We start from the raw sequence: 11993 nt of genomic DNA, 5'->3' as shown, positions 1-11993 counted from the left end.
TTCAAGCCTTCCCAAGTGGTATGAATAGCATTAGGGTGTGCACGACAATGTTCATGCCACCAAACAGATGCAAAGCCTGTAAATTCACTAGTGGCAACCCTAACTCTTCTTTTCTCAAGGTATTCATGATAAGCAAAAAATTTATCAACTAGAAGCTCCCAATTTAAGTAAGCATCGATCAGGGTCGTACTTGCCATCAAATGAAGGCATTGTAAATTTTGCCTTAGCATAATCATCATTGTTACGTACCTCTCAATGTGGTCGTTCTCGTCCCATACCATGGCGATTTAAGCGTAGCCTTCGACAATCCCAATCATTGTCCAAGTTGATGTCGTCTTCCTCCTCTGAATCTTCAACATATTCAACAGAGTTATCTCCTTCTTGCTCATCTCTTAGCGCATCCAAATCATTGGGGTTAATGCTTTGTTGGACGGTGGCACCCATCATGGTGGTAGTTCTGAGCACCAGGGTAGTATGGGGAACTCAATGGGCTCGCTAAAGAAGTTGTTCAGCTGGTATAGAAGGTATAACAACCTGAGATCCTCTTGCAGGCACAGGTAAATGAGACAATGTAGCTTGAAAGGTTGCATTAGTTGTGTTTTGAGTAGGCTTGATTGCGTTAAGTCTTTCTTCCTGCAAGGACATCTGTTCGTTGGTTAAATGGACATCCTCCGTAAGGCCTTATGTGGTTATCTTCATTTGACGCTCAAAATGTGATATGATGTCCTCCGTCCGGGGTGAGTGTTGATGTAAGTCATCATCACCTGACATGGTTAATAGAAACAAGAAAATAAAACAATAAGGTATGTATATTGTTCCTATGTACTACTAGGTTGTGGTGACAAGTCACTCAAACTCTGAAGCTGTTCACAAATTCTTACAAGTTCTTAGCAAGCAAAACATGGGGTGATGGCCGTTGGCAGTGTCAAAGTTCTCCTGAAGATTGGATGAAGTGATTGCCCGGTGACCAAACAATCCATATGAGGTAGAATTTTTGAGGAGTTAGGACAAGGCTTTCAGTTGTACCACTAGCAATATTCACATCAGCAATGAACATTGAAAATTAGCTCAAAGTACTAGTCAAGGTTACTAGTCCTAAGCTAAACTGGGCTAGAGACACGAGCCTGGCTACAAATGATATCACGGTGCAACACAGCCAAAAAAGGCGATAATTCAGATTGTGGAAACGGTGCGAAACAATGAAGCGAAAAGATGGTAATGTGTAGCATTGAGAAACCTGCATGACAAGGAGTTGGAGGTACTTTCAAGCACATTGGAAACAAAATTGGAAACAAAAATTCAAGATCAAACCTTCACAAAATTTGAAATCAACTTTCCAAACATATTTCACCTTGAATTCCTTATCAATTTTGATTCTCCTTCTTTTCTTTTCCATTTTTTCTTTTTGCTCCCCCTTTTTTTTACTCTGAAACAACTCTTTCTTTTTTCCCTTGATCTGTTTCTATTCCAAAATAAAAAAATTCTCTTTCCTTGTGCACAATATGATCAATTGAACAGCAAAACACAACAAGATGAGAATAGCAAAGTGTGGAGCGGTTGGTGTTGAGCACTACGCAACGAAGATGTATGAGCGGAAGCAAACTTTTGAGTGGTGCGTGGAAGTGGTGATGATGGTGTGTGCATCAACCTTGTGATGAAAACATGACAAGAACTTGAAACTCTAAAGGCTAGACATAAAGACCAGCAACTTGACATGACGATGCAGCAAAAGTTCAACAATGCAAATACCAAAATGAAATTGCAAGGTACAAAGGGTTTGGACAGTGGATGATCTAACACAAATATATATTTTTAGCCTTTTTATGGATTGTAGGTAAAAGAAACAACTAACTACGAGAAAAAAGTTCTCTCACCGATTAACTTGGAAATCTGATACCACTTGATATGCACTTGATATGCGGATGGGTGTCCCGATCTTTGATGAGAAACACATGTCGGTTTGGTGGAGATGATTTTGACGATCCAGCTACACTCGTATGACGACGGAGCGCCTTGGCAATCGCTAAACCAATTCCTGGATGTTACTGACCTTGCCATAGGTACACTTAGTCTGAACACGAAGTTTTTATCCCTGCAAGCAACCGAAGAACAGGCAAGAATAATTGAAGGAAATCTGAAATTGAGAATGTATGAAGAACGATATATTGATATGGTAGAGTTCTGTAAAAATAGTCGACTAGGTGGTCGCAAGACACAACTAGAGATAATGTTGTTTGGTCCTAGGTGAAACTATGCTTCAACAAAACTCGAATAATTCTAGCTGCACCTGGCCTCTATTTATGGGCATGCAAGCCTCCTAAATGCTACAGAACAAACTAAGGAAACAAAATCTGACTCTAACTCTATATGTTACAATGTTGACTCGTTTTGAGATTTCTAATCGCTCACGAGGAATTTGTTGATGGGGTTACATCCGTTGAAAATATCACGACGTAATCTTTCCAACATGTGGCTAAACACTTTCATTGGAATCCGTATGACAAAAATATCTTCCTTTTGTTGCATAGCTATTTATTGAATCCAAGACGAATTTGGAATCCGAATAGTAATTGCCTTGGAACCCAACTAGCTAGTCCCTACTCGAGATTCCGACCTTCCCACTATAGGAGAATGAGTAGGAACTAAACTTGTAGTCTGACAAGCTCCTAATAAGCTCTGACAATCTCCGATAAGGGTCCGACTCGAACTGTCTTCTCTCATATTTCTGTGTAACAAGATATCACAAGAATTATTTAGTAGCATCTCATCCTCATAAGTATGGTTATAAACACAGAGGAATAAGCTCACCTCATGATTTAATTGACATGCACGAACTCGTGTCATAGGACTTTACAATTGTGCAGCAACAATCGATTCTAGACGATTATTTGTAGTGTGCATATCCACAACATGACATCCTCATTATATCATGTCGTTTGACTTATAAGATGTGTGATATAAAACTTGTATGGTGCTAGCGATTGGCGTTGTGATTCAGTGTTTTCCATTTTAAATTATGAATTCCTAATCAATATCAGTATGTTCTATCTGATAACATCATTTTTAATATTCCCATAGTATCGGCGTCGTACTTATTTATGGCATTATCATTTTCGACTCCACTCTTGAGAGAATATGTGAAACTGAAAATGGTTTAAGCATTTTTTGATTGTTTCCGAACTGTTTTGACACCGTATTAGGAGTGGTTTTGCCAGGTTGGCACCAACTCGATTGTGTCGTGGTGGCATTCCACATCACCTGATCTGCATTCTTCGGAGGGAAAGAGCAAGTCGCAAAAAATAAAAAAGCACTTGTCATCTAATCAGAATTTCAAGTGACAGGTTTCTATTCTTGTGATTTCCAAAATTCACGAACCTAAGTTGCAATTTCCCATTTACATAATATTGTTTAAAAAAAATCTGATGAAACATAGATGCACAGATGACACTGCCCAGGTTGCAGCGCCAAAATTACAGGCCAAGCCAAAGGCAGCTTCTTCTATAGTAATTTTTTCAATCCCAGAGATGTTTGTCAGACACAGTAATATAAGATGTACACAAAGTAAATGCTACAACCGGTATTCACCTTCGAAAGTATGCAATAAATTAACTTGGCAAGCGGATACACAAATTCGGACATCCACCAATGCAAACTTTGCAAAAGAACGAGAGAGGCATAGGGTAATGGAGGGAGCAAGTTAAAAGATAATACATGGCATTAAAATGATGTACCCAAAACTCCTATATATGCTACAAAACTCCCAATGGTAACGAAACAGCTCATAAGGCATGAATACAATAGGATTTCTGAAATGTACAACAAAGTGAAAGCACATGCCGCCCCTGGTAAAAGATTCCTCAGGCTTCCTTGTCTGATCTATTAAAGTTTAGACTAAACCACTTCTTTTTACCAGATTTATCTCTGCCATCTACGCTACCATTCTCGGGACTCTCATGAATGCTGTGCTCAGTGGTATATCTACTACTGCTGCTACCTCCAGTACCAACAGGGTTTACCATACTTCGTTCGGTTGTGAATGAGCAATGGATATTATCCCTCTCTCTCAACATATCATCAACCTGCAAAGGATGCAACTATTTAGCAACATGTTCTAACAATTGTTCAGATTGAATGCCAGAAAAAGGACATTATTTGCCACTCTTTAGCAATATGTTTTGACAAATGTTCATATTCAATGTCAGTGGGATGGCCTTCTTGTTCAAGGTGTACATTGATGTCTATACTGAAATATTAAACAGCCACAGTATTACTAGATTAATTCAAGTTCATGAGTAACCGCACATCTAATAAGATTAAACAAGTTAACTCTAAATAATTAGTATTTAAAAATTCATGTGCTCCTATTCGTCATGTGCAAGCATGCCTGATTGACCATGCAGGCCTCATTTTAACTTATATGAATCTAAGTGGACATATGAACATTTCATAAAAACCAACACTGCTGGAAATCAAATATTATTTGCATTATGGCTGGATTTGAAAACATCATGGGACCAAGTCACTTGCAAGTACAGCAACAATGAGAATGAGAAGCACAACATGAAATCACATTTTTTTTCTTGCATATATTCAAATTGCAAAACTAGCACAGCATGACAAGAAATATCCAAATGAAAAAAAAAAACATGACCGTCAAAAACACCCAGATTATAAACTTTGCTGTAGAAAGATGTGCCTTTGCAGCAGCTGGCTATAAGCCTATAACAAGTGTAAGATGCATGTTGTGGCTACTTCGAATTTATTTAGTCAATAGGTTACTGCATGTAGTCAGTTCAAACAGACACATTGTCAGTACATAAATATAGTTGTAATTATACCTATACAATCTTCAAATCGTGATTAAAAATAGCTGCAGCAGAAACTATCCAAAATCATGGTACCATATATAACATTAAGTTTCATAATTTTTGAAGAGTGAAATAACATAATACCTACAAGAATCATATTTACATTTCAAGTTCCAACCTGTCAACACAAAGGCTACCACAGTATCCATAAAATGGTGACAAAACAGTAGGACGCCTCATACTTGGCAACACAATATCCATATCATGGGGATATATGCATACCGCTTCTCTCTCTTGCGTATATCTGTTGGTGACTTCTTGAAACCGTGCCAAAGCCTGCAAGCCATATTGCTCGATCAAAGCTTTCTCCAAATGCAGAAACACACCAAAAACTATATTAGTTTTTACATAAGAAAAATTTAGTGACCGACTTTTCTGTACTCGGATTCAAATTGACGCAGATCATTTCTCTTCGCTAGAATTTTAGACTCTATTTCCTTTAGCCTCTCTGTTGTGTTTTTGTAACTCTTTGCACACATTGCTTCAATTATATAGCTAGCTGGCTTGAAAAAATTGTCACCTGCAAAAAATCAATTAGGATGGCTCAATGCAATGGAATGTCATCAATACAAAGAGAGGTGGTAAGAATGCAGACCATATACAGCAAATATATGTGTTCCAGGTTTGAGAGCCGACACTTCGCAGGGTTGGAGACCTTCCAATCTTTTAAAGAAGGCAGCCTCTGGATCTTTGGCCATTGCCAACTGTAGTAATAAGAAAAAAATCCTCAACATCAGTTACAATGTGCATATTAACTGAAGGTACACAATAGAATATACATACCGCATTCACTGTTGAGTCCATTCGGTACACCTGAAAATGCAAGAAATACATGCCTGCAGATGTCATCTTGCCAGTCTTCTGACTATCTTCCTGAAGGTCAAAGGGAAAACTGAAGATAATATTAAACTAGACCTCTGAATGTATATCTTCTCTAAATTGAAATTCTTATCTGAAATGTACCATAAGAAAATACAAAACAGAGTTGCAGACTAATTGAACAAATACCAGTTACTCCAGTATCCATTCATACTACATAACTTCACCGTGATCTTAGAAATACCAATGCAAAATTAGGAGTAGCACTAGAAAAACACAGTAATCGTGTTCATCAAGTTGACATAACACTTTAACACATCTAGAGGAACATAAACAATGTGCCTGGTGGTAATTTAATGACAGGATTAGTTGGCATGAAGATCACAGGTTGCGTAGCACTTTCTTGAACACATATAAGCAAATAAAAATTAGTGATGATAATGATGACAGCAATTTTAAGTTCTCTAAAGCTGCATTAAAGATTTCTTTCACCAGAGCTAACTTGCTAGAGATATAGAGACCTTCATTAATAGAGCATTCATACAGGAAAAGCGTAAGTCCATAAAATGGGAATTATGCATGAAGCCGATACAATCTATGGTGGATGCTATCCTATTGAAAAATACTGACAATCTACAAAAGCATATTAACAACGTAATAGTCAAATTAAAAATTACCAGCAGGGCGAGTCCATAACCTCCATTAACTTCTTGTTCGAAGTGAAGAAGCTGTATATATTGAACAAATTAAAAAATTGAAGAAGACACAAAAGAAAGCAACACAGCAACGCTCTAGTACCAGAGCATGTGAACTTAATGAAGAAAGAAAAATCAACCTCATACCTTAAATTTACTTTGTGCAGGTGAAGTCACTCTGACTACTATTCCTGACTGAGCTTGTTCTTCACTTATTGTTACACCAAAAAAATGAGCACATTGCTTATCAACCTATAAATAAACAAGTTATAAGATAGCAACCACATTATTAATATTGTCACAAGAATTGTAGTATTGGAACCTTTCCCGTAGCTGATGTTCCAACTGGGAGTGGTCTTACTGTAACTGTCCCATTCATAGCGTCTTCCAGAACGGTAGGAGATACTGTGGTCTTGATAGGAACACCAAGCTTGCTTAAAGTGGTAAAAATTATTAGAAAGTAGGCAATTGTGAATCTTCTATTAGTTCTACAAAATAATTCAAACTGATTCTATGATTACCTAAAAAGTGCTGCAAACATTGTGTTGACAGTTCCAAGATTGGACAAATCAATCTCCATATCCATCCCTTCATTTTCTAATGCCTGACACACGCGCACACGCACGCACACACACACACAAAATGTAACAAGGGTCTCATACCTTGTTCTCATTTTCAACAATTTCTACAAGGGATCCATTCCACTGCTGAATAAATGTAACATAGCAATCACGTATAAAATTTGCATGCCAGCAAAATAATAAGCACCAATGTCAATTTTCAAGTTTGCAGTCCTTCATCAAGGTGCCAAAACTTACTTAAATTTAATTATGCTTCCCTAAATTACTACTTTAAGAAAAACCTCAGTCTCTGAGCGACCTAGTACAATTATTATCTTATAGAAAAAGGTATCTGGTCAGGTAGATGGTACCAAGCTGCCTTAGTACCAATTTGCCATTGTTGTGCTGTGCAAGGTTGTCATGGGACACTGGCAAGACAACTCGCTTCTCAGTCGACAATTAGGCGACCGATTAAATTTAAATATAGTGATAAAGTTTTATTAAGACAATTATAGAAAAACATGTGATATTCAAGTAACTCAGTACTCCCAAATCAAACAAGAGTACAAGACCATCCCAACAGTAAACGTTTTTTTTTTTTCACAAGGATATGGCTGACCATTGATCTCCCTCCCTCCCTCTCTCATTCCTCATCTTGTTTCCATCTCCTTTCCCTCTAGATCTACCAGATTCCCCTGTTGCCCAATTGACCTGACTCCTGTCCTCCTCCCCTTGGTGAAATCTACAATTCTAAAATACTAGCAGCAGGGTTTTCTTTCCCAGACTAACCCGGCCACCAACAGCTACACCTATGGCAGCTAGTGAACGATGGCGGCTAGGCTTTGCTTCCCACTTCTGTTAACCCAACGCCTCCAGTAAAATGTAAAATTTCACAATCCAGTGAAAGGTAGGATTTATTAGAGACCACAGTTCAATTGCCATGAACTGAAGCTGACATTTCTCGTTACTAACATAATAATTACACCTACATAGACAACATCCAAATCTCCATGTGCTAGCATTTTGTCAAGTAAAAATAGACATCCACAAATAAACAGTTGAGCTAATATTCAAAAAAATAAATTAAGTTACACAAAGAAGCATTAAGACTCCAATCCCCAAAAAAACACATTTTCATAAGTTTATACAAAAGAAAACTTCCCCTAAAAAACTATTACTGAAACTCAAAATATATAAAAGTATTAAAGAATTCCGGTACCCTAAGATGTTGGAGTACATCTAACGAACAATGTTGGGTTAAGTAAATGTTATCACTTTGACACATTGGGGTTAATGAACAGTAAAAACAAAGTATACAATGATTAAAAAAAACTAGTATAGTATGGTAGATTCAACAACATGAGAACAGCACCTCAAAACCAGCAGTGTCATATTGCCTCCGTTTCTCAGGATCAGACAAGATGCTATAAGAATATGCAACTTCTTTGAAGAGCTCTGATGCGTCTGGGTTGCTAGCATTTTTGTCAGGGTGGTACCTGTCAACAATAATAGGAACTATGATGATTATTCTAGAATGGGGTAGGGATTCATCAACATTGCATGGTGCAGGCATAACAAGCATAATTCTGAAAGCATTATGCAAATAGCATAGCTAATTTGCTAATAAGATGGGTGTAATGGGATGATAGTATCTAGAATGATACATTTAAGGTGCTATGGAAATAACTCATAACTCAAAGAATGTGAGCCACAAAAGGATAGTAGCATTAAAAATCTTGCAGGCAATGCGCAAAATACATTATTACCATGAACACTAATACTTACCTTATATCTGACAGAAACAATGTTTCAAAAATATGTCTACTCACCCGAGCACTCATAACAGACCATGTCACCTGTTACAAGTACGCAAAACACCAAGTAGTTAACTTCTTTAACAGATCTGGCATTTACTTGGGTAACCGGGTTAACGGGCCATTTAAAACGTGGTTAGATACTTCTGTCCACTCCAGCCCATTAGTATTCACCGCAGCCATTCTCCTTTCTCATGTGAAAAGAGAGTCACAGAATGCACGCACATGATGTGGTAGAGACGCAGCATAAGTGTGCATGAAGATTTGGTTGAGAGGCTTTAGTGCTATGTCGATTTCTAAAGTAATCTGAAAATAGAAGTTCCTACCCTGCTGTTACCTATAGCTTTTCCTAGTAACTTTGTCGTTTGTATAAATATTGCTATTGTCTGGAATGTATCTGAGCACATATATATATCCAAAATTTAATGAAAAAGGCAACGGTAACAATGTCCATTACCATATACCCTCTACATAGTTTGGTTACGAGCAAGTACCTGCTACCAAGATATAGAACCTAGGATAGAAACAAGAAATTTGTACTAATTTCCGTTGCACTGTATGTCACACTAATGCTCTTGCTTTCAATTCAATAATGATTAAAAAAACATAAGCTATACTAGTACACACAATTTTTCAGTAATATTCATTTAGCAAGAAAAAGGAAAGCATAATGTTATCCAATGTTTTTTGTTTGGATCTGCACTGTTCGATTGAAAGCAGCGCAGCAGTTTCCGACTCAAACAAACTAAAAGGGTTTAAGAGAGATCTTTCGAACGATAGAGATCTTATTCAATACAATAACAAATGCCATCATTAAATCCTATGAAGCATATGCTTCTGAAGCCTGAACACAGTTCATTGCATTGACTTGAAAATATTACAGTTCCTATGTTTTCCATTGCTTTCTTATCGAGAAGCAAATGGGAACTACATTATCATCACTTGAGTACACCTCCCATGAGTATTATTTCCACAATGATGTAACTTCATTTCAGCATTTCTAATGGCTGGATGAAAAGAGCTTAGTGATAATGATACAATGGTATTTTTTTTTCCACCTATCGCACTGAACAGCACCATAGCATTGACTTGCCTACTCGACAGATTACCAAACCGGAGCTAATTCATTCATTAATTGCTCACGAGTCCGTTTCCAGGTACAAATAATCTTTAGTATAAACTGAACCACCTACCGTCTCGATAGTACTGGCATACACACAAGCCACGTGAGTTCCCCCGCAGCCAACTAACCCAGGTAACACATTCTACAAAACTAGTCAGTAGTAATTAACTAAAGGAGCAGCATCCGTTTTTCTCTCTTCCACGGCGTAAATCAAAACAGCAGAGCAGTACGAACAAAAGCGACGACGAGGGAGGGAAGCACGGACTTGAGTGCGAGCTTGCGGTAGGCGGACTTGATCTCCTGGTCGGAGGAGTCCATGGGCACGCAGAGCACCTCGTAGGGATCCCGCCGCATCGCCCGCGCCGACGGCCCTTCCATCCTTCCCGACGACACCATCCCGCAACACAACCCTAACAGATGGACCACCAAGTTGTCAAAAGCCAAAACGCTCGACATCTGGTCAAATTGACACGAGTTAGGGGGGAATGCGTCTCACCTCACCTCGCCGCGGGCGCGGCCTGACCTCGCCGCCTCCTGAGGAGCACGAGATGGAGCTTGCAAAGGGATTTTGAGAAAAGAATTCTGATCTTCTTTGGGCCTTCACCTGACCTTGGATTCGGTGCTGCTTGGCGAGTCGAGGTCGCGCAGCTTTGAGGGGCGAGGGCTCTTTTGAAAGGTTTCTTTATTGCGTCACGGAACGGGAGTTTCTTGCTTCTTGGTCGATCTGAAGTCCACTTTTGAACTAGGAGTGCCTTGCTTGAACTTGTGCCCGAAAAAGAGTCATGACAGGGTGAAGCCCTGGGCCTGTCTCCGTAGAGCTTCGGCTCCAATAAATTTTAGATTTTTTTGGTAGGAATATAGCTCTAAGAATTGTTGGAGTTAGGTATTTTTAGTTTTATAAATTTATAAAGCTAGAGTTGTAGGTATATTCAATCTGTTTATACGAGCTATTTTGTTTTTATTTTAGACAAAAATAAATTTTAAATAATTTTATTTTAGTGCATAAACTTTAGATTTGAGATAAAACTGAGAGCTGAAGTCCTATCAAATATAATCTTAGAGCCGGTATGCTACCTCTAAAAATTATGGTGGGCTATGATGCTATTCGTTCACCATGGCAATTGATGCATGAATATGCATGGCCCATATGGGTAATCATCATTGACTTGAGACTGATTCCAGGGCAATATAATATTGATACTTTGTCTGAAGCTGATTGGAAGGAACCTTGTCACCGGGCACCAAAGGCCAAGCTAGAGGATGACACTAAGGGAGTCCCGCTACGCTCGAAAAACCAAGAAAAGTGCATTCATATTAGTGCAGAGCTGGTGCTAAGGACCGAAGCTGATTTGTTGGCCACCCACCGTACCAATGAAGACATCTTCACTTAGTCACCCCAAGACTTATCGAGCCTCAATCGTGAGTTGATTGAGCATCACCTCAATGTCGCATCAGGAGCAAAGCCCAAGAAGCAGAAGCTCTGTAAAATGTCCCTAGAATACTATGAAGCTACTAAAATTGAGGTGAGAAAGCTCCTCAAGGCTAGAGTGATACATGAAGTCATGCACCTAGAATGGTTGGCGAACCCAGTGCTGGTAAAAAATAGCATAGAGAATTGGCGCATGTGTGTGGATTTTACTGATCTAAACAAGGCATTTCTAAAGGATGACTTCCCTTTGGGTCGAATAGATCAGCTACTCGATGCCACCGCAAGATCCGAAATGATGAGCTTCCTTGATGCGTACTTCGGGTACCATCAAGTATGAATGGCCAAAGAATATGAAGTGAAGGCGAGTCTCATAACACCCTCTGGAACCTATTTCTATGTTTGGATGCCATTTGGCCTACGTAATGCTGGGGCAACCTTCGTGCGCCTAGTTAGCAAAGTCCTCAAGCTACAACTGGATTGCAATGTCACAGCCTACGTTGATGATATCTTTGTTCATAGCCAATGCAAGGGAGATTAACTGATAGACCTAAAGGAGACTTTCCATAACCTTTGGGTACTAGGGCTATGCCTAAACCTAGAGAAGTGCACCTTCGGGATCCGTTCAGGCCGTTTGTTAGGATTTCTAGTATCGTGGAGGAAATTGTAGCCAACTCGGAGAAAATAC

At 38.9% G+C, this 11993-nt stretch overlaps 1 protein-coding gene across 5 annotated transcripts; it reads right to left on the bottom strand.

Moving 5' to 3' along the window:
* Positions 1–3697: 3697 nt before the first annotated feature.
* On the bottom strand, positions 3698–10637 carry LOC133913173 (chaperone protein dnaJ 15-like). 5 transcript variants are annotated; one of them, XM_062356255.1, is made up of 12 exons: positions 10489–10634; positions 10145–10289; positions 8315–8438; positions 6904–6986; positions 6705–6816; positions 6530–6634; positions 6365–6415; positions 5652–5741; positions 5464–5572; positions 5240–5388; positions 5091–5144; positions 3698–4079 (listed from the first exon to the last, which is right to left on the bottom strand). In XM_062356255.1, exons 2-12 carry the CDS (start codon positions 10273–10275, stop codon positions 3858–3860), a joined length of 1230 nt encoding a protein of 409 aa, XP_062212239.1. In that variant the 5' UTR covers positions 10276–10289; positions 10489–10634; the 3' UTR covers positions 3698–3857. The 5 variants fall into 5 exon arrangements, with proteins under 5 accessions (XP_062212239.1, XP_062212232.1, XP_062212225.1 ...); XM_062356248.1 differs by having other exon boundaries at positions 10381–10633; XM_062356241.1 differs by having other exon boundaries at positions 10376–10632.
* Between the last annotated feature and the right edge of the window lie 1356 nt (positions 10638–11993).

This window comes from Phragmites australis, chromosome 1 (genome assembly GCF_958298935.1).
Source record: "Phragmites australis chromosome 1, lpPhrAust1.1, whole genome shotgun sequence".
NCBI classification, from domain to species: Eukaryota; Viridiplantae; Streptophyta; class Magnoliopsida; order Poales; family Poaceae; genus Phragmites; species Phragmites australis.
The sequence above is the reverse complement of the archived record's forward strand: the minus strand, read 5'-3'. Positions and strand labels throughout refer to the sequence as shown.

What these genes read in the sequence shown, in the direction of transcription:
- LOC133913173 (XM_062356255.1), bottom strand. Translation starts at nt 10,275, where the DNA reads ATGGTGTCGTCGGGAAGGATGGAAGGGCCGTCGGCGCGGGCGATGCGG. An exon ending in ATGACACTGCTGGTTTTGAG is followed by an intron (nt 6,987 to 8,314) that starts GTGCTGTTCTCA and finishes CGCGTGTGTCAG; the next exon opens with GCATTAGAAAATGAAGGGAT. An exon ending in GTTATGGACTCGCCCTGCTG is followed by an intron (nt 5,742 to 6,364) that starts GTAATTTTTAAT and finishes TTTGACCTTCAG; the next exon opens with GAAGATAGTCAGAAGACTGG.